This window comes from Eubalaena glacialis, chromosome 15, assembly GCF_028564815.1.
Source record: "Eubalaena glacialis isolate mEubGla1 chromosome 15, mEubGla1.1.hap2.+ XY, whole genome shotgun sequence".
In the NCBI taxonomy this organism is placed as follows: domain Eukaryota; kingdom Metazoa; phylum Chordata; class Mammalia; order Artiodactyla; family Balaenidae; genus Eubalaena; species Eubalaena glacialis.
In genome coordinates, this window is record NC_083730.1 from 54790271 (window position 1) to 54813830 (window position 23560).

At 36.6% G+C, this 23560-nt stretch overlaps 1 protein-coding gene across 1 annotated transcript in view; it reads right to left on the minus strand.

Annotated features, from left to right (window-relative positions):
* Positions 1-1498: 1498 nt before the first annotated feature.
* The window catches only part of MIB1 (MIB E3 ubiquitin protein ligase 1), a 112189-nt gene continuing 90127 nt past the window's right edge, over positions 1499-23560 (minus strand). The window contains exons 14-21 of the mRNA XM_061169637.1: positions 21443-21529; positions 19163-19324; positions 16802-16983; positions 15185-15377; positions 10352-10430; positions 6410-6523; positions 4895-4995; positions 1499-2415 (exon numbers count right to left, since the gene is read on the minus strand). Of these exons, the coding sequence (XP_061025620.1) occupies positions 2275-2415; positions 4895-4995; positions 6410-6523; positions 10352-10430; positions 15185-15377; positions 16802-16983; positions 19163-19324; positions 21443-21529 (1059 nt within the window). The 3' untranslated portion in view covers positions 1499-2274. The remainder of the gene's footprint in view (positions 2416-4894; positions 4996-6409; positions 6524-10351; positions 10431-15184; positions 15378-16801; positions 16984-19162; positions 19325-21442; positions 21530-23560) is intronic.

Below are 23560 nucleotides of genomic sequence, written 5' to 3' on the forward strand. Positions count from 1 at the left end.
TAAGCACCTAATTTTTTAGGTGCTTAAAAACATGAATAGAGAAACATTTTCTTTTCACTAGACAAATTTCAATGTGGTACAAACACAGAAGCACTATAATTATAGTGGCTTTATGACTTTTGTAATAGTTTATAAGTTATTATATTTTTAGTATGGAGGAAATAAACTAGTCTGGAAGATGAAACTGCCTTTTAGGGATATAAGTTTAAGCACTGCAGCTCAGAAGACAAACAACAAGAATTTAAGTGAAGTAAAGCTCCTGACCATACAATTCTCTGGTTGGCCAAGCTATGCATGAGTCAGCTAAATGTTCCCTCCTTACAAGTTGATCTAGTGGAAAAGAGATGGGCAGCCTCTGGCATGGAAGAGAAGGAAAACCCTGACTTACACTGTTTTCAGATCTGAAAGAAAACAGTCTGTTTGTCTCTTTATGTGAACATCCTCAGACAGATATTCTATCTTTTTATAACTTCAAAATATGGCTTAATCAACAGCCTCAGTGGCTCGTTATTAGATAACTGGGTAGAGTCAATATAAATTTTCAAATTTAAAATTTATACAAATTTTACTGTTCTAAATAAGCCACTCAGCTCAACACAGATACGGAATTACCGAGACTATAAAGCCAGGCAGCAAAGCGCACCATTGTTCTCGCCAGGACTTGCAGAGGCGGCAGCCATTAATTAGCCAGAAATACGATGCTGTGAGGGCTAGAGACTTTGTACTTTCAAATTTAGCTGTTGCAGCAGAAAAACTGAAATAAGAACCAGATTCAAAGGGGAAAAAACTTACAAAAAATTTAACTATCCTTAGGAGTTAACTTATACACAGTATATAGTAGATACTATTGTAAACAGCTGATTATTTATATAATTATAAATATATATTTATTTATAATCTAGCAGTAATGAACCCCAAAACACTTATTTATGTGTATATTCATTTTAGACGCTGAAAGACTACTCATTCCAAGGAGAAAAAATAATTAGATGTTCTAGAGTAAACAAAACAAAACCACAGGTAATCAGACATATTTCTGTAAATGTCCTAGTCATTCTTTCTAAAGTAAGTATCTATCAACTGGTTATTTACTAGGTCTTGGATATTGCTGGCAGTTGAAATAACATCCCCATCGTTAGGTATGAAGAGAGACCCTGTTCTTTATAGTAAGCTCTACTGTCTGAGAGAGAGTGGAAGCGAGGCCTATGATGAAGGTAGAATCAGTAACACTGGCAGAATTAACAGACACGGAGGAGAAAGGACCGCTGCCTCTGGACAGTGCATTACCCTTCTCGGATCACTGCTACTGAGCACATTAGAGAAGCTAAACTGAACCTCAGAGACCCAAACAGGGCAATATCATTTCATTGGTCAGATCAAGCCTGGATAAGTAACCACTGGGGAAACTGAGGCACACTTTCCACAGACAGTTTTTTAAAAGCTGGCTGAACAAAACAGTGTACAAATTAATATAAGAAAGGCAACCGTTAACAGTCAGTTAATAGGTGCTCTTTTATTGGATGACTCCCCCCACCCCCTTCAGTTCCCCACTATGATTGCTTATTTTTCCTTTTCATGTCTATCAGTCATTTTGAAACTGGCAATTTGATTCAAGTTAAACAATTTTCCTTTGAATCCAGAAAATAAGTTAAATGCAAACTTAATATTCTCTCATTCTATATTTCCATTTACTCTAAGAATTTAGAAACAATCACTTGATAACTTTGTTATCTTAAAAAGAGAATCCTCTCTTCAGTATTCCCTTAACCATGCAGAACTTGTACTATAATTTTATCGTTTAGCATACATGACATAATGGTTTGACTTCCCCCTTTCATTTGATGCATGACTTTTCTGAGTACCTGTATCAGCTCACTGTGTAAAATCATGATAAATTGAAAGATAGCTGATCATAAGGAAGTATATCTTTTGAGGTCTAACAAATTTATAAACTATAAGAGAAAATGCAATAAAAACAAAAATAACAGGAGATCCTTAAAGGATTTTCCCCCTTAGAAGTCAAAGGTAAATCACCTATCAATTACATGGATTTGATGTCTCAGATTGAAAGGAAAAAACAAAAAAAACAAAAAACACAGCTTCAAACACTGTTTTGTAGAGTTTTTGTTGTTGTTGTTCTGGTACATTTACAGTCTAATTACACTCTAGTAAAGAAACTATGATATTAAAAATTAATTCATTAGAACCTCCAACTAGCTCACTAAGATCTCATGACCAAATACTTTAGCTAACAAAACACACTGAGTTTTTAAGTTAATACAAAAGAATCCTTCGTTCAATAGCCTTTCGACAAATAGGACATTCACTCATTCGGTCTCCACAGAGCTGGCACGTTCCATGGCCACAAAGGAAAATCATATTCTTCAGACGATCCAAACACACAGGGCACATTGTCTGGAAAGTGAGATAACAAATAAAGTAATAAATGCTGAGACAGTTTCTATTTTAAAAGTGTAATATAACAACTCTGTAACATCATTAATTTTCTTTTATTGTTTTAGTCAAATAATCTTTTGTTGCTTTAAAATTTTTAAACAGTTAAAATATCATCCTTATAAAACAGAAATATTGGTTGTACTATCAGGTCAGTATAAAAGGTACTATCTAAAATAAATATTACATAAAACAAATAGTATATAGAATTTAAAATTCAAATGCCAAAATCTAAGAGGAAAAGGATGAAAATAGCCCCATTCTGTCTGACTCAGATTCTCCAACTCTAGGTACTATGCTGTTCTTGCATGAAAATAACACAATGTATTGGGGGGAGGGGGGAGCAGTGAAGAGATGTTGCTGAGAACACACACATACCAAGCACCATGCTGGATATGATCCAGTCTCAAGGCCTACATCACTCCCACTTCAAAAAAGAGGAAACTGAGGCTTAGTGGGGTTAAAGACTTCCCAGGGCAAGCTATAATGTGAACTCAGGTCCACGTGGCCCCAGAGCTCTTGCTTTTAAAAATGATGCTGCACTGCAATATTTTCAACGTAGACCCCCTTAGTTAAAAACAATTAACCTTAGTTACATATTGTTAAATGTAACTTCATCAACTTAGAAGAATTAAGGAGAATACGTCTGTGAAGTTTTCTAGAAAATCACATACTTACTCACAAAGCACATTTTACATTTTATATTTATAAAAACATTTTACCTTAATATATCATAATACTTCATTCTGAATTAGACCTTTCCCAAATAACACAGAAATGAAATAATTAAATAAAAATGTCTAGATTAATAAACCAGGCCTAAAGCCTATACGAAAATGTGGTAACCAACTCTGGCAATACCAGAAATCATTGTGAAGAAAACAACAGAAAAAAAGAACCATAGTCTAACTTGCTAGCTCCATTCTTCCAAAGTAAATTTTCACATTTATCCTTGAAGTTTTGAGAAGCAAAGCTGTAGAAAAATCGTAACTTTTTATTTTAAAAAGCCAAAGCAGCTTTTTAAAATTAAATTAGTTTCTTTTTCATTAAACTTTCCAGAGGTCTATGTAGTTAATTAATAACTTCCAAAAGTAAACACATCTGTGCAGTCTGGGTTAAGCTACTTTGGATTAATATATGCTTAATAGCACATAAAATTAATCTTTGTCTTTTAAAGAGACATTGGGGTAATAGAAAGATTGGAGATTTAAAATTTAAAAAGAGACTTATTCAGATGCTTTCTCTTGGTAACCTTGAAGGGGTCCCTGAAAGAAATTCCAACATTCCACAGAAAATGAGTTTTAACTGTTTAAATACTTTAGTGATGAAATATGGCCATGATGATTATTTAAGAATGAAAAAACTTCAGATAGAAAAGACAAGAGTGAGACTCTTAACAAGTGCATGACAACACTGATGTGACTGCCAAACTAGAGAAAGAACACCCTTTGCTACTCAGTCCTTTAATTTGATTCAATCTTCAGATTCAGATTTAATTGGTGGGTCAAATGGTAAGCTAAGGGGGAAAAAAAAGACTTTTTTACCAGATACCTAAAAATTTTAGGTAACTTTATTTTACTGTTGCTTTTATTAAATATTAAGCAGATATGAAAGAGTACTTCTGTTGATATGTATAAGATATAAAGAACAATATAACCACCACCCAGCTTAACACATGAATATATATCCTCCTCCACCCCTCACTGATAACCACTATGCTGAATTTTGCATTTATTTACCTTTCCCTTGCTTTTCTTTATAGGTGTGTGTGTGTGTGTGTGTGTGTGTGTGTGCATCCTTTTCTCCTTTTTACTGAAGTATCACATCTATACAGAAATGTGCACAAATCATAAATGTACAGTTTAATAAACGTTCACAAACTGATCAAATGCAAGTAATCAACTTACATCATGAAATGGAACTATCAATACTCTAGAAACTTCCCTCGTGCCCCCTCCCAGCCATCTCAGCCAAAAAAAACCACTGCCCTTGATTTTAATCACCATCTGTGTGATTTTTTCCTTCCAAGTTTGCATCCCCAAACAATATCCTATTTAGTTTTACGAGACAATGACAAACTTTCCCAAGGTGTTTTTACTAAGTTATATTCCCACCAGCACTGTATGAGTTACAGCTGCTAAGTATTTTGCCTAAACACTTGATATTGACAGTTTCTAACATTTTTTCCCCTCAATCTGATAGGTAGGAAAAGACACCTCAGTGTGGTGTAGCATTCTTTCATGTTGGTCACTGGTGCGTTTCCTATTTTGTAAAGTACTTGATGAAATCTTCTAATCAGACTTAGCTGATTGCAAATATTCAAACACTACAAGTGATACACTAATATGAACCACGCTGACTACAGAAAACACTAGTAATTTTACAGAAGGAGATGAAACGCCGTTCGAGTCACTGTTCACCATGAAGACATCACCGTTACCTGCTCTTTAATGTCCTGTAACTGCTGCTGCAGCTTCTGCACGTCTGCATTGACGTTGGTGTTATCCTTATCCTTTTGTAACACCGGAATATTCCCACTTGCTATATAGTACAGATAAAGAATCTTAATGTTACTGTTTTGAAGCAAGAATGATTCTTTATTTCTAAAATCATTAGTTTTATTTATTAAAAACACAAGACTATTATTAGAATCCTCTTAAAAAATTTATTTTCCCACGTGGACAACAGAAACAGCAGTGACATTCATGTTATACTCCTTCATTTATAATCTTTGGGAAAAAAATAGGTTTCCACATTAATTTCTAATTATATTTAACTCAGCTAGACAATAGTCCACACACAGACTTCTGGGCTTTCCAAGGCTCTCCTTGTTTTGTTATTGATCTGAGATGAGGAACTCCATGAAAGAAAGGTCATGCTCTACTAAATGGAAGGAAATTTTTTATTTCCCTTTTCCTACTCTCTAGATTCTTGGTCTTTTACTCTAGTTAATCTGTCCTCAGGATTTTTATCCTGCCCTATCGGTGATAAAGAAAAAAAGCTCTGGGCAAAGTAGCTACGCTAATGTTCTTCCTCATCTGTACACAGAACAAAGATATCAAAGAGACCATCCAGCTTATGTCTAGTGCAGAGATGAAAAATATTTTTATACAGCTGTACTACAGATGACCCTTGAACAATGCAGGGGTTAATCAACAAATAACATAGTCTGCCCTCCACATCCACGGTTTCTCTACATTCCCAGATTCAACCAACCACACACAGACCGTGCAGTCCTGTAGTATTTACTACTAAAAAATATCCAAGTTTTGGGAGTTCCCTGGTGGCCCAGTGGTTAGGATTCCGGGCTTTCACTGACATGGCCCAGGTTCAATCCCTGGTTGGGGAACTGAGATCCAGCAAGCTGTGCAGCGTGGCCAAAAAAAAAAATCCAAGTTTAAATGGACCCTGGCAGTTCAAACCTGCGATGCTCGAGGGTCAACTGTGCTGAAAAGGTTGAAGGTAAATAATTTACTTTTCATCTTTCCACTTGTTCACTGGGTTACACTTCAGTTTATCTACAGTAACTCTGTCACAAAGAATTACTATTCCATAAAATACTTAAACACACGAGGTAAACCTATGTCATAAAATAATGAGGTTAATACTTGTGTAAATTGAGAAAATAATTTATAATATGATGTCCTCCCACCCTAAGACACAATAAATTTCATCTTAAAAATAGCCAGCAAATTTTCTTTAAGCAAGAATACTACAATGCTCTTTATAACACACATGGAGGTTTCTTAAAAGACTAATGTTTAAAGGTCCATAATCATATTACAAGTTAGAAAAATACAATTTCAGGTTTCTAATAATGTAACAAGAGCAAAACCCTACCTGTTCCTTGTAGATTCAAGTCACATACCTTCTGTTTTACAAGGAGACAGTGTACTATGAGAAGACACGTCTATGAAAGTCCCAGTAAGAAAGCAAAGTAAGGAAATCCACTTACAGATATCATCAGTGGCATCCTCTGAACTTTTCCCTCCACAACACATGATGAAGGGCACTCTTCGTTCAACTACTGCCCGACACTGCACACACTTTTTCATCAGATTAGCACAGTCTGGAAACAGCAATAGGACACTTCTCACACAAGAGAACATCAACAGGGTGGCCTTCCTCTGCTCATTTGTCATAACTTAAATTTAACACTGAGATAAACACTAAGTTATATCAATACACAATTCTACCTTCTTAAAATGTTATCAACCTAAGAATGTATATTTTTCATTGGTAGCCTCTAGAATACAGAGCCCATCATCATGAAACTAATGACATTTTCTAATACATTGGAATAAACTGTGAGGAGGAGGAGGTTCTGAGTTTTTTTAAAATATGTAATGTAAATATTTCAAGATCTTAAGGCTTGAGAATAAAGGAGGGAGATACCCTTCATAAATTTAACTACTACCACAAGAATTACAAGGCTGCTCACATGATACTTTAAAAAAAAATACTTTCTTTTGTAAATCGCTTATCTCTTAAATTCCTAAAATATGTTGAACAATTCTCTCCCTTCTATCAAACTGATGTAATCTAACAAGGAAATGGCTTAGTGACTACTTTTTTAATGTAGCAGTCAGGAAAATATCAAAAATTTATCATAATGGACTATCTTTCTAATACCTATATATCGGTAGAATGCTTCCCCATTCCAAGAAGAAATATCCAGGCACAATTCTATGTTATGGATTATTAATACTACACCTAAAGTTATTAATTAATTATAAAATAACACAGTGTTTCAACACATTCTTTCCCATTAGCATTTATTATGGAAAGTATACTCCATATCTTAGCCTACATACCAAGTGTCTTTGTCATTTCAAAAACAGGAAAAATAGCAAAAACCGTGGCAGGACGTCTTATGACAAGACAGTAAACCTTAGCAAAGCACAAAACCACCAATGTGGACAAGGGGGTCACATACTCCCAACAGTGCTTATGCTGGTGGACGCAGAATAACAATTCTCTGTCAAGGCCGACCCTGTGCCGAGGCCTAAACAGAGATGGGTCTGATGCTGGCCTAGGCAAGATGCACTAGGTAGGAGCTAATGTTAGTAGATACCTGGTTTGGGGTTTGTCTTCAATCTGAGGGCAGGGTTTTTTTCTTGAATTTAAAGAATTAATTTAATTGCCTGAGTATATAATATGTAACCACAATTATTTTAAATTCTTGTAGCTATTAAGTTAGGTTGTTATATTGTTTATATAAAATCTTTCTTCCATCCCTCCAAAAGGGATGTAATTTCTCCTTCCTTTGATTATTGTGATGTGGGGACTGGACCACCTGCTGTACTGTATACTCGAGAAAGGGACATTTTCCACCTCGATTTCATCTTCCCTAGCAAATAAATGTTTACCAATGGCCTGTAAAATGGAGAAAACTCTACTTCTTAGGTTTCTTGTAAAGATAAAAGAGGAAACACTCAAAAAGAGATTAAAATGCCTGGTACAAATTAAGAGCTCAAGAAAAGTTAGCTGTTGCTCTTGTTACATTCTAAAGCAAAAATAATGTAAAAACGTTGGTAAACTCCTGGGGGAAAATATTACTTTAAGGCTCTAGAATCTGTATTACCAACTACTAACTAAAACCAGCTTTCAAGTCACTTTGGTCTCTGACAGGGTCAGCAAACCACAGCCTGCAGGCCAAACCCAACCAGTCACTTGGTTTTTTTTTTTTTGTTTTTTTTTTTTTAATAGAGAGAAAGTCTTTTTTTTTTTTTTTTAATTTATTTATGGCTGTGTTGGGTCTCCGTTTCTGTGTGAGGGCTTTCTCTAGTTGTGGCAAGTGGGGGCCACTCTTCATCACGGTGCGCGGGCCTCTCACTATCGCAGCCTCTCTTGTTGTGGAGCACAGGCTCCAGACGCGCAGGCTCAGTAATTGTGGCTCACGGGCCTAGTTGCTCCGCGGCATGTGGGATCTTCCCAGACCAGGGCTCGAACCCGTGTCCCCTGCATTGGCAGGCAGATTCTCAACCACTGCGCCACCAGGGAAGCCCCAGTCACTTGTTTTTATAAATAAAGTTTTAATGGAAAACAAGTCCCGCCCATTTGTTTACATATTGTCTATGGTTGGTTTTGCACTACAATGGCATAGGTAAGCAATTGGAAAGAGCTGAGGTGTAACTACAGAAATCATGTGGCCCACAAAGCCAAAAATATGTTTTATTTGACCCTTTACAGAAAATGTTTGCTAACTCCTGGGCTATGAAAATTTACATAACCTGAGCTCTTTTTTACTTAAGACAGAATTCTCTTTCTTCATGCCCTCTGACAGCTGATAATAGCCATTATACCAGTCTTTGGTAAACAGAAACAATTACTTGGAGCAGAATGTTACAGTAGAAAACCTTGATCCTTTCTTAGTTGACGAGCTGCCTATCAAAATGAAAAAAACAAACAAACAAAACACCAACTCTTAAAGCAAATCTGTGCCAATGAGATTAATCTATTACACAGTTTGTTACTTTAGTCAAATGTTATATGAAAAACCAACACCTAACTGACTGAAACACCATGCTTTACCTTGGGTCCATTTAAGTGAAGTATAAATTGTTAAACTTATTTAAAATTCTTCACTGACAAGTAAAAAGCAAAAAGAGGAGGAGGATATTAATACTAAGTATATTAACTTGAAAAGAACAAGGGAGATATGTAAAAGCAAAGTTTAAAACTCCTCTTAAACTTTAATATCATCCTCACAAAGATTTCTATAAGCTCTCTTGACATAGAGGTTAAGGAAGGTTAAGAAGGCCAGAAATTATTGTCCCAAATGGTTGCTGAGGGTGGTTCAGCAGGGGGGAAAGTATACAGGAGAGGCACCATAAAGGTGAAGATGAAGATGTGTTAATTTCATATGTGAAAAAAGTCTAGACTAAATGTATCAACACTCATTTTCGGAAATAAATTTCTCCTGTGTGTGAGAAGTGGTCATTTTGTGCTCATACAACAAATGAAATAAAAAGCTAAGCTGGACCCTCCTACACTGTTGGTGGGAATATAAATTGGTAGAGCCCCTATGGAGGACAATATGGAGGTTCCTTTAAAAACTAAAAATAGAGCTACCATATGATCCAACAATCCCATGCCTGGGCATATACCTGGAGAAAACCATAATTTGAAAAGATACATGCACCCCAATGTTCACTGCAGCACTATTTACAATAGCCAGGACACGGAAGCAACCTAAATGTCCACTGACAGAGGAATGGATAAAGAAGATGTGGTACATATATACCATGGAATATTACTCAGCCATAAAAAAGAAGGAAAGAATGCCATTTGCAGCAACATGGATGGACCTAGAGATCGTCATACTAAGTGAAGTAAGTCAGACAGAGAAGGACAAGTATCATCTGATATTGCTGAATTATTTACAAAACAGAAATAGAGTTACAAATGTAGAAAACAATCTTATGGTTACCAGGAAGGAAGGGGGAGAGGGATAAATGGGAGACTGGGATTGACACATACACGCTACTATATATAAAACAGATAACTAATAAGGACCTACTGTATAGCACAGGGAACTCTACTCAATCCTCTGTAATAACCTATATGGGAAAATAACCTAAAAAAGAGTGGATATGTGTGTAACTGACCCACTTTGCTGTACAGCAGAAAGTAATACAACACTGTAAATCAACTATACTCCAAAAAAAAAAAAAAAAAAAGCTGAGCTGGGAGAATGCAGCACATCAAGTCTTCCTTAACACTTAGGACTAAGGAGGGAAAGAGGTGACACTCTTGTACAGAGAACAGACAGAGGGTTCTAGAGGCCCACCAACTTCTCTGTTCATGAGTTATTAAAAAAGTAATTCAAAGACATAATTTGTTTCACTTTCTACTTTTATAATAATTCTGAGGAAGTTCTGTATGGGCTACTTACTCTCACAAGCACACATGTGTCCGCATGGCTGAAAAAGAACAGCTGCTTTCTTGTCAGAGCATACCACACATTCTTCAATCTGCAAAGAAGAGGTTACAGCAAAAGCGTAAACATCTACAAATAAATCTAGTGACTCTAACAGTTCCTTCTGTATCCAAATGTATTTCTCCTCTATAAGGAAACACTCCTGCACAGAAGAATTTAACACACACTTTTCCTCTGTCCTCTACTTTATTGGTTACTCATTTTCACATCTTTGAAGACCCCAGCTAAACTGGTCTAGCTCCACTTTAGTCTCCCTACCTGTCCTAAAGAATGATACAGAAAAACTCCATTTCCTCTGAGGTCAGGGAGAACAGACTAGACTTCAATTTTCTTTCTTTTTTTTTTTTTAATTACTCTGAGGACTTCCCTAGCAGTTCAGTGGTTAAGACTCTGCCTTCCAATGCAGGGGGTGTGGGTTTGATCCCTGGTCGGGGAGCTAAGATCCCACATGCCTTGGGGGCCAAAAAAAACAAAACAAAAAAACCCGAAACATAAAAAATAGAAGCAATATTGTAACAAATTCAACAAAGACTTTAAAAATGGTCCACATCAAAAAAAAAAAAAACAAAAAACTACTTTGGAGAGAAAAATCAAAAGAACAAATGACTGAGATAAGATAGATTTCTAATATTCATAAAATTCTAGCCAGATTAGCCTGACTGCTAAAGCTTAAGGGGGATTTTTCTGTTTACCCACATCCGAGGAATTCCACCTAACTCATCCTTTCCCAGGACCTGGAATTCCCCCCCACTGGCTGAAGCCCAGAGCTCTGGACTATTCTTTTCGCCTGATCTCCACAAGTCCTCCACAACCTATTCATAATTTCCATCAATTTTTCCTCCTCTTCTCCACTTAATCTGAGTTCTGCATGTGTAGCTATTTCTTAACTTTGCTCTGGTTCTCTGACCTCCATCTGCCTACTGCCCTTGGCTCCACATCCATCTTTCACTGATTCTCCTCCCTTCTGACACACATTCACCCCTAGCTGTGTCATTTAACATTACTGTCCAAAAATGATGACCACCACTTCACCTAAACAACCAAAATATTGGACCTTCCCAACTTAGACCTTGCTATGTACACAGAATTTACATAGTCGTAGTAACCTAGTGGGAAGCAGTAAGACATGGTTGGTCAGGACCTTTATGTTCCTGCGTTCCAATTCCAGCTCCAATACTAACAAATTACCTAACACTGTAGAGCTGCAGCTTTTTAAAAATCTGAACAATAAAGAACAATCCTTCTTCACAAGGTGGTAAAGTGTCAATTAGAAGACAAGGAGAGGACTCAGGTGGCCCTTATTCAAGTATATCCTAGAACAACTCTAACTATGAGATAGGAGGGCATATTTTAAGTAAGACATAGCAATATAGAGTAGAAGAAAGAGTTCTGAGAAATATTTAAGAAGACTTGGTAACTAATAAAATGTATAGAATGGTGAAGAAGAGATCTAAGATATCTGCTAAGTTTCTGACTTGATTTAAAACAGTTGAAAGAAACAAATTTCAGTCGCCTACAGCTTATAGGATGCAAGACCAGGGTGTTCTTTCCAACTCTAGGATTATACATACAGGCTTTAAGACCTACTGAAGGTCAGACTATAACGAAGGGAATGTTTACCTTCAGTACACAAATCCAGCCCACAAACTGCAAACACTAAGCAGTACACTACCAGAACCACAGTGGGGAGCAGAGATAGGAAGACCCTGGAAATGGGCGACTAAGGAACCCATAGCCTGGAGGCAGGTACACTAACTTTTCATAGCTCCCAACAAAGTTTTTCCTCTCTCTAAAAGAATGGCTGAAATAAACAAATGGGACCTAATGAAACTTAAAACCTTTGCACAGCAAAGGAAACCATAAACAAGATGAAAAGACAACCCTCAGAATGGGAGAAAATACTTGCAAATGAAGCAACTGACAAAGGATTAATCTCCAAAATATACGAGCAGCACACATGGCTCAATAACAAAAAAACAAACCACCCAATCAAAAAATGGGTGGAAGACCTAAATAGACATTTCTCCAAAGAAGACATACAGACGGCCAACAAACACATGAAAAGATGCTCAACATCACTAATTATTAGACAAATGCAAATCAAAACTATGATGAGGTATCACCTCACACCTGTCAGAATGGCCATCATCAAAAAATCTACAGACAATAAATGCTGGAGAGGGTGTGCAGAAAAGGGAACCGTCATACACTGCTGGTGGGAATGTAAATTGATACAGCCACTATGGAGAACAGTATGGAGGTTCCTTAAAAAACTAAAAATAGAACTACCATATGACCCAACAATCCCACTACTGGGCATATACCCAGAGAAAACCATAATTCAAAAAAACACATGCACCCCAATGTTCATAGCAGCCCTATTTACAATAGCCAGGACCTGGAAGCAACCTAAATGTCCATCAACAGAGGAATGGATAAAGAAGATGTGGTACATATATACCATGGAATATTACTCAGCCATAAAACGGAATGAAATTGGGTCATTTGTAGAGACATGGATGGACCTAGAGAGTGTCATACAGAGTGAAGTAAGTCAGAAAGAGAAAAGTAAATATCGTATAATAATGCATATATGTGGAATCTAGAAAAATGGTATAGATCTTATTTGCAAAGCAGAAATAGAGACACAGACGTAGAGAACAAATGCACGGATACCAAGGGGGAAAGGGGTGGGGTGGGAGGAATTGGGAGACTGGGATTGACACATATACATTATTGATACTATGTATAAAATAGACAACTGATGGGAACATACTGTATAGCACAGGGAACTCTACCTAATGCACTGTGGTAACCTAAAAGGGAAGGAAGTCCAAAAGGGAGGGGATATCTCTATGTGTATGGCTGATTCATTTTGTTGTGCAGTGGAGGCTAACACAACATTGTAAAGCAACCATACTCCAATAAAAATTAATTAAAAACAAAATAAAATAAAGGAAGGGCTGAGGACCATGGCTAAATTTCAAAGGTGTGTGAGTCAGCTATCTGGCTGGCTAATAAGCTAAAAAGAAAAGTAGGCACAATATGGGTGAAAGAAGTGAAAATCCCAAACTTTAGCAACTAGACAGACAGACAAAAGTCTCAAGAGCAATGACGACACGGAGGTGAAACTCTGACTGATCTAGCCATTTATATGTACGTAAGGAGCACCTTCATATAAATATTTTAAGAACTGTATGTGCTAAATACTGGTCAAACATTAAAATGTGACAATTTTAAAAAAAGTAAATTAGATATTATGTGTACAGTGTCTAGTTCAATGCCTAATATAAAATCAGCGCTTAATACATGATGATTCTCTTCCCATTCAGCTATTATTAAAAAAAATCTTTCTAAGCATAAGTTTTTCCCCTTCTGAATTTTTTTCCTCAGATTACATTCCCAGGAGTGGAATTACTATATCAAAGCATATTTATTGTAATTGTTTGTATATATATTGTCAGGATGGTCTCTCAAAAAAATGTAAACCCATTTATTCAGCCAACTGCAGTGTTAAGAGAGTACTCATTTCTCACTTTCCTAGCATTATTTAAAGTTTACTTTTGCTAATTTGACAAGAATGGCTAATAATAGTTCATAATTTTTAATTTGTATTTCTTTAATTGCTAAAGAGACCAAGCTTGTTTATTCTCCCTCCCTCCAAATACTAGTTTTACAATTTGTTTTATCTTCAGTGAAGATGTTCACGATCCTTTAACCACTTGGGGTCGCTATTTCTTTACATTCGAAGGCTCTGCAACGAACCTGGCAAATCTCTTTGGTGGGTATGTAAGTTTTTCTACTTTTGTACAGGTTTGAAAATTCTATAACTTAAAATACAAACAGACACCTTACTAATTCTTGGAATTCAGAACTGGGCTAAAAAGGAGTGACAACATAATCCTTCCTCTCTGCCTTCCTGTTCTGTCAACCCTCCCTTGTAGACATTGGTTTTAATTCTGTCTGTGTATCATAACACAGAGGAAAGAATAGTGACTTAAGAATCAAGAAAACTGCGTTGAAGACCCAACTGTCAGTGTACTTCTTTGAGCTTTGGTTTTTTCAATTATTTCAGTAAACCAAAATGAGTTAGATGGAAAAGCACTAAGTTACATGGAAAGAAAAATGAAACCAGAAACCCAGAAAAGAATACTGCTTCTCAAAAAGCAAAAGGAGTCAGATGAGATAAAAAGTTCAGAGGAGAATCAGAATTTGACCACCAAGAACTGCAGGATGATCAGACTTTATTTGCCTAATGGTGGGATACAGTACGAAATGAATAGCATCGTCTATGAAGTTTTCATGCCCAGTATGTCTAAGCTGACCCTAATCAAGCCGTTAGATCTAACTTCCAGTTTACAAAAACACAAAGGATATAGAAACAAATTAAAGAACACCATGACAAGAATGAAATAAATCCAGAATGTGTGATATTCTACCAAAAAAATCAACTAGTCTTTTACAAAGATGAATACAAAACAATCCATGTACTCAAAAAAGGTGCAGTATACAAGTAACTACAACACAAAGTGGAATTAAATACATCTTTAGGTTATAAGGGACTTTGAAAGTAAAATATTAGATTACTTTTATTTTTAACTAGTACTGTAGTTTATGTATTTCAATTGGTGTCTTGATAAATGTATAAATTATACATTCCCATATTTAGATCAGTCTTAGGAAGAACAAAATTAAAAGACACGTGGCATCATATAATCTTATTTATCATTAACTGTAGTCTTGAAGAACTTCAAAAAATAATAAAATGCTATATTAAAAACATATTACCTTTGTCCTGGATTGAACTTGTTCTTTACAGATGAGGCATTTCTTGACTCGTGGAGAACACAAAGAACAGGTAGCAATATGTCCACATGGGCCAAAAAGAGTATCTCTCTTCATATCTGAGCACACCATACACTCTTCTAAGGTTTCAGAATCATTACTAATCATAGAAGGACTTCGAGAACCCACCTGACCACTAGTAAAAGAAAATATTTCTAATCAAGCCTATGAGAATATTCATATTACAAATTCATTAATTTAAATGTTTTTTAAAACATCTAGAGCATCATTGGTATGGGTAAAAAACAACTTTAGTTATGTTAAAAAATTAAGCTTTACCATCTATATATGAAACATTGTATACTATATTTTTCTACTTCTCTGCATTTTTACGTACTTCTAGTACAATTCAAATTTCAATTCAACAAATCCTCACCCAATGGAAAAGAGTGAATCTTCTTCTAACAAAGAAATCAAAAACAGTAGTTTAAAAAAATTAACATAAACAGTTTACATCAGAAACTGTTTTATCTATATAGGACCAGCTGAGGAAGACACAGGATACAGCAATAAAACAAAAATCCTAACGAGCCCATGTTAGTTATCCTAACTACAGACAGAATGAAGCATTATCAGAGTCCACAACTGACAGGGCACTTTGGAAATATGTCACTGCAGCTGCTGTTTTGACATTTCTTTTAAGTGTATCCTTAAGGAGCATACAATTCTATTACAGAAAGACAGAACACATCTATAAATATATATATACAAGACATAAAAATACATATGCACAACCAACTACAGGTACAGATAGAAAAGGGACACTCTGTTTCCACTATGATCTTCAGAAACTCATGAACATGCGGGCTCACATGCACACATTCAAAGTGGTTTCCCCTTACACCCCAGTGTTTAAGTTATTACTGCAGTAATTACAGTGCCTCTATCTATATATTTTTAGATGCATTCTGCCTTGCTCTAATAAAATGCCCCTTAAGGATATACTTAAAGAAATGTATATACCTCTATATAAAATGGAATACTACTCAGCCATAAAAAAGAATGAAACAATGCCATTTGCAGCAATATGGATGGACCTAGTGATTATCATACTAAGTGAAGCAAGTCAGACAAAGAGAAATATCATATGATATCACTTATATGTGGAATCTAAAATATGATACAAATGAACTTATTTACAAAACAGAAACAGACTCAGACATAGAAACAGCCATAGAAAACAAACTTATGGTTACCAAAGGGGAAAGAGGTGGGGGGCGGATAAATTAGGAGTTTGGGATTAGCAGATACAAACTACTATATATAAAATAAACAACAAGGTCCTACTGTATAGCACAGGGAATTATATTCAATATCCTGTAATAAACCATAATGGAAAAGAATATGAAAAAGAGTATGTATATATATGTATAACTGAATCCCTTTGCTGTACACCAGAAATTAACACAACATTGTAACTCAACTATACTTCAATAAAAAATAAAAAAGAATAGAATAAAAAAGAAATGTATATACCTCATTATATTAATTTCCCTATAACTGTGGAACCACATGATACTTTATGTACAGAATATTAGGTTTTATGATAATAATACAAACCTGACTTTTTCTTTATGACACTTTGCCAGAGCTTTGCAGAGACTTGGATCAGGACAGAGATCAAGTGGCGACTGACCCTTCTTATTTCGAATGCTAAGGTCAGCACCATTAGCAGCCAAGAAACAGGCAATAGATGCTGCACTCTTCTTCTCGGCTCCCTGGGTACCAAGTCCCATTATTAACTGAAATCAAATGAAAAAATTCATTATTTTCCCTTTAGGAATCTGTTATCAATTCTTATCACCAAATATATATATATATGCAAGAATGTGTGTGTATGTGTGTGTGGTGTGCACGTGCTTGCATATATATGTATGTATATATGAATATGTATGTGTGGTAAAAAACATGTCTGGCAAGACTATATAGATGTGGTGGACACTTATGAGTTGCAGTCCTAGTATCCTTCCTCCATGTCACCTACCCCCCAATTTCCTCAGGTGTATAGTATGAGGACTGACCCATCTCCAGTTTTAGAGGTGAACCAAAGATGGCTCAAACCACTCAGAGACCCATCTCATCTATGTGATTAGTTCAGGGGTGACCCATAACCTAAATCAGGTCAATTAAGGCCAATAAAACTCAAGAACAAGACTTCTGATTGAGATATTGAGGAGACAGTCTCCCTTTTCTACTCAATTTGCCTCTGGAACTGCTAGCAACCAACGTGAAACGAAAAGGGGAGAGACAACTGAGAAAAGAACCAAGAACCAGGAATTAAGCCATGAAGTGGAGAATGAGACAGATCAGGTTCTACTGTCATCTGAGGTTCTGACTCATACATCTTGTCTGAAAATAGTCATAATAATTGTTAATATTTATGGAGCATCTACAATGGACTAAGAACTATTTTAAGCAGTTTCCATGAATTAACTCATTTAATCTTTACAACCTTATGGAGGTAGTTACTCACTTCCCCTCGTTTTAAAATGAGAAAAACGAGGCACATAGGAGTTAGAGTATTTACCTATGGTCATATAGAAAGGCAGCAATTCTCAAACACTTTGGTCTCAGAACCCTTTACATTCTTAAAAATGATTCTAAAATTCATATGGAAACGTGAAGGACTCAGAATAGTCAAACAACTTTGAAAAAGAAGAAGAGACTTATACCACTGACTTCAACATTTATTACAAAGCTACTGTAATCAAGACAATGGGTTGGCATCACATAGATAAAGACACATCAGTATAAGAGAACTGATTTTAGATAAAGGCACAACAGGCAATTCAGTAGAAAAAGACAGTCTTTTCAAACTAATGGGGCTGGAATGACTTGATATCCACAAACAAACAAAAAACAAAAAAGAACTTTGACCCATACCTCATATTATGCATATAAAAATTAACTCAAAATGAATCACAGACCTAAATGTAACAGCTAAAACTTTATAAGCTTCTAGTACAAAATAGGAGAAGACCTTAGTGACCTTGGATTTAGCAAAGATTTCTCAGGACACAAACAATAAAAGAAAAATTGGTCAATCAGACTTCATTAAAATTAAGAACCTCTGCTCTTCGAAAAATACTGTTAAAAGAATGAAAAGAGGGCTTCCCTGGTGGCGCAGTGGTTAAAAATCCACCTGCCAATGCAGGGGACACGGGTTCGAGCCCTGGTCCGGGAAGATCCCACATGCCATGGAGCAACTAAGCCCGTGCACCACAACTACTGAGCCTGCACTCTAGAGCCCGTGCGCCACAACTACTGAAGCCCGCGCGCCTAGAGCCTGTGCTCCGCAACAAGAGAAGCCACCACAACGAGAAGCTCACACACCGCAATGAAGAGTAGCCCCCGCTCGCTGCAACTAGAGAAAGCCCATGTGCAGCAATGAAGACCCAACGCAGCCAAAAATAAATAAATAAATAAATAAAATTTAAAAAAAGAATGAAAAGACAAGCTACAGACTGGGAGAAAGTATGTGCATACCACATATCTGATAAAGAACTTGTATTCAGTTTATAAAAAAGAACCCTCAAAACTTAGTAGTAAGAAGACAGCTCAACAAAATAATGAAGAAGGTCTGCAGAGACACTTCATCAAATATACATGAGTGGTGAACAAGCAAATGAAAAGATGTTCAATACCAGCAGTCATAAGGAAATGCAAATTCAAACCACAAAAAGACACCACAATACTCCTGTGTGAATGGCTAAAGTTATTAAAGGAGAACCAAACAACTTTTAGTAAGAATGCAAAACAATACAGTTAGCATTGACTAGTATTTAGCTCATAAACTAAATGTGTATATTTGTAGCTCTGATGAAATATTTTATCAGGTGCAAGTTAAATTAGCCATAAATATAAGCCTCTGCATTAAAAGATGCTCCCACTGGCACTGAATTGAAGATTATCTTTACTCACGGTGTTTTTGGATGGCTCCCAGGCAGCATCGACCTTCCCCACATCTTGCATATCTTGAAGCTGACGTAGCTGAGACAAAGTGTGATGCCTCAGAGCTTCATGCAAAGGAGTATCCCCATCCTTATCCTGAATATCTAATTTGGCACCTGCACGGACCAAAAGCTAGAAGAGAAAAACATCTCATTTTGCTAAAGTATTCCACCCACAAGAAGCTACAACATCTCTAAAGTAACAGTGTGAGAGCCCTGGACCTATCTGACGGGGTTGCCATGAAAGTTAATTATTTTTATGTATTTGCTTGCTAAACTACTCTATATCCCTGTGACTCCTTACAAATAATGATGAACCTGGTTATTCAAATACACTGAGTTAGAGAAAGCAGAAAGAAATAAGAACCAAAATGTTGCTCAATTAATCTACTCTAAGATCAAGATAACTGGGGGAAATTTAGGACATTTTTTTTCTCCTTTTAATTTCAGATATGTGAGTTGGGATATTTTAAGTATTTCCAATAGGAACAAATCATAACGTTCAAAATTCTTCTATTATTTAAATAAGCAAGTTATTTATTTCCATTCTCTTTGGTTAATTTTCTCCAAATGTACGGTTATAAGGGTTATAAGTCCAAATAGCAGAGAAATGAATTTTTGGCAAGAGGGATTTTAAATAATAATAAACGTGAAGTGTTTGCTAAACTGCAATCTCTTACATATAATGCATAATTGATATATCTCAATCGATATATATATATATATTTTAAATATATTTATTTATTTATTTTTGGCTGCATTGGGTCTTTGTTGCTGCATGCGGGCTTTCTCTAGTTTCAGCGAGCGGGGGTTACTCTTGGTTGCGGTGCACTGGCTTCTCATTGCAGTGGCTTCTCTTGTTGCGGAGCACAGGCTCTAGGCACGCGGGCTTCAGTAGTTGTGGCACACGGGCTCAGTAGTTGTGGCTCGTGGGCTCTAGAGCGCAGGATCAGTAGTTCTGGCGCACAGGCTTAGTTGCTCCGCGGCATGTGGGATCTTCCCGGCCCAGGGCTCGAACCCGTGTCCCCTGCATTGGCAGGCGGATTCTTAACCACTGAGCCACCAGCGAAGCCCTCAATCGATATTTTAAGTGGTAAACATAAAACTTTGCTTACAGTGCTTTAACAAGTTCCCTAATCCTTTCTGTAAATGCTATCAGAGTTTTAGAAAAATACCATACAAAGAAACCGATCTCAAGCACATGGTCCTACCTGTCTTGGCTAATTACTGTTTTCTTTTGTTTTGTTTCCTTTGTTTCAAAAAGATTATATAATGTCTCTGCAGGACAGTTTCTCAAATTTGAACATGCATCACAATTACCTGGGGGCCTGTTAAACCACAGATTGCTAGTTCCCACCCTTGGAGGTTCTGATTTGGTTGGTCTGAGGTGGGGCCCAGGAATTTACTTTTCTACCAAAGTCTCAGGTGATGCTGCTGCTGCTGCTTCAGCCTGCAAACTTTAAGAATCACTGCTCTACAAAAAAGTTGTAAACAGATAATCTTTCAAGTCTTTTGACTGGAATCACCAGATTAGTAAAATAAAAATATACATGTCAGCTTTTTTGGAATCTGTTCAGCAAATGTCCAGCCAAAGCCTTTAATTACAGTTCACTCTCAATTATAAAAATTAAAAGGGAGTATACTTTTTTAAAAAAAACAAATTTGTCGGGCTTCCCTGGTGGCGCAGTGGTTAAGAATCTGCCTGCCAATGCAGGGAACACGGGTTCAAGCCCTGGTCCGGGAAGATCCCACATGCCGCGGAGCAGCTAAGCCCGTGCGCCACAACTACTGAGCCTGCGCTCTAGAGCCCGCGAGCCACAACTACTGAAGCCCGCGCACCTAGGGCCCGTGCTGCGCAATGAGAGAAGCCACCGCAATAAGAAGCCTGCGCACCACAACAAAGAGTAGCCCCCGCTCGCCTCAACTAGAGAAAGCCCACGTGCAGCAACAAAGACCCAATGCAGCCAAAAATAAATAAATAAATTAAAAAAAAAAACAACAACAACAAATTTGTAAGTTACTCTGAAATCCTCTGATTTAATATTCTGGGAATTTACAAATCTGGCAACAAAATTATAAAGACTTTGAATATCAGAATCTTATGATTTTCCCTATTACAAATTAAAACTCTTTACCCAACTGATGTACAATATTAGCCTAAAATCATAATTTTTACCTCTAACTATGCCTTTTGAGAAATCTAACAAAGTATGATTTAATAAGCAAAGATTCACTTTAGTAGACACGTTACCCTCACAATCTGGGTGTGCTGCCGCTCAACAGCAAGGTGTAGGGCAGTCTGCTGGTTCACATTCTGGATATCCAGGTTTGCGTTACCCTGAAGAAGAACAAGGCATACACAGTTAAATGTGACAAGAGGGAAGCATACTAAACTAACTCTTTGCGAAGAATCGGTAACACTGGACACTACTGACCACGCCCCCTTCCTAGGGGCTGGGACCTTGTTCTCATATGGTAACATAGGAAGAAGTGGATAGGGCAGCAAACTTTCTGAAGTAGAACAGCAAGTTTAAAATAATTATTTTTATTACGGTGATTCCGTCTAAGAACAGTTAAAGGACAAAGTACAGTACAAACACAGCTCCCTTTTAATCTCCATTATAGAGCAATGGACATAATCAGCTCATTTTAACTGTAAATATTTCCTGAAAATATATTAATGAGTCTTCATATTGGACCTAGATTTATTTTAATGACCTAATAAGGTCAGTTCCTCTTGCTGGATAATTCAGCTCTTCCTCATTCAGTGAAAAGGAACTCTGCTGGAGGGTGAGAAGAAGACAACGCTTAATTAGTACATACAAACACTTATTGAAGGAAGAGCAGAAAGTCCCACCAGGGCCCTGAGATAGACAAAGGACCATGAGAACAGCTGATGCCAAGCACAGAGGAAAGGGACGGAGAAGCAAAAGCAATGAACATAGTGTCAGTGGACCTAGGTTCAAGTGTTGTCAGCTACGAGCTTTGTGAGCTTAAGCAAGCACTGCATCATTTCATGCCTATTTCCTCAGCTCCAAAATGGTAAGGGCACAACCTATTCCAGGGGTCAATGTGAGGATTAAGAAAAATAACATGTCAAAATGCCTAGCACCATGTCTGGCATGATAAAAAATAATAATAAATTTTTTTTAAAAACTAAAATTAAGTAGAGGGCTACAGAGTCAAAAAATAAACTGTATCATTCCATTTGTGTCTTAGAACCATTCATGCTCTATGATCACAACTCTGACACCCCCACCTGTGCACCTGCTTGGTGCATCAGGTAGAGCTGAAACTCCCTTACGGGAGTTTGGTTGGTCTGAACATGCTATGACATGTTCGGGAAGGTGGGAGTTTCTGGTTTGTTTTTACTATTTATGTTTCTTTGAGTGCAATCATTAGGCTCCTGATCTCAGCTTGCTTTCCCCTTTTTTTTTTGAGCCGTGCCACGTGGCTTGTGGGATCTTAGTTCCCCAACCAGCAACTGACCAGCGATGGCCCATGGCAGTGAAAGCACTGAGTCCTAACCAATGGACCACCAGTGACTTCCCTCAGCTTGTTTTCTTATCATGTCTGTTCTCATATAAATGCAGAAAAGTGAGGGATCTCCATTTTAAGTTTCCTGAACTTTTTTCCATCATTTAGATTTTCCAAAGTAGTATTCATTGTATGGATATACCATAATTTCTTTATTCAGACACTAGTTGATGAACATTTGGTTTGTTTTCAGTTTAGGGCTATTACAAATAATGCTGCTACAAGTATTTAGTAGGAGTATTTCGTGGAAATGTGCCCTCAGTTCTCTTGGATACATATCTAGACGTGAGACTGCTGGGATGAATATATGTTTAACTTTATAAGAAACTGCTAAACTGTTTTTCAACATGGCTACCCTGAAAAACACCAGCAACGTTTGTGAATTCTAACTGATCCACATCCCAATCAACACTTGGTTTTGTTGGCATTTTTAATTTTAGTCATTGTAGTTGGTGATTAGTAGTGTTGGTATAATTTCTGTTTTCCTAATGACCAATGGTAATTTAAGCAAGGTCACAGGATACATGGTAAATATATTAAAAAAATTGCAACTCTATATATTAGCAATATATAACTGGAAATTGAAATTTTAAAATAATACAATTTACCAATAGGATCAAAAAATTACTTAAAGATAAATCTAATATGTGTAAGAGCAACCAAACTCCCCCAAAGACTTTTAATAGAAACTAATAACCTGATTCTAAAATGTACTGGGAAATTCCGAAGATCTAGAACATTAAAGTAGTTCTGAGAAAGAAAAACAAAGTTAGAGGACTTACTCTAACTATTTCAAGACTTACTATAAAGCAACAATAACCAAGACAGTGTG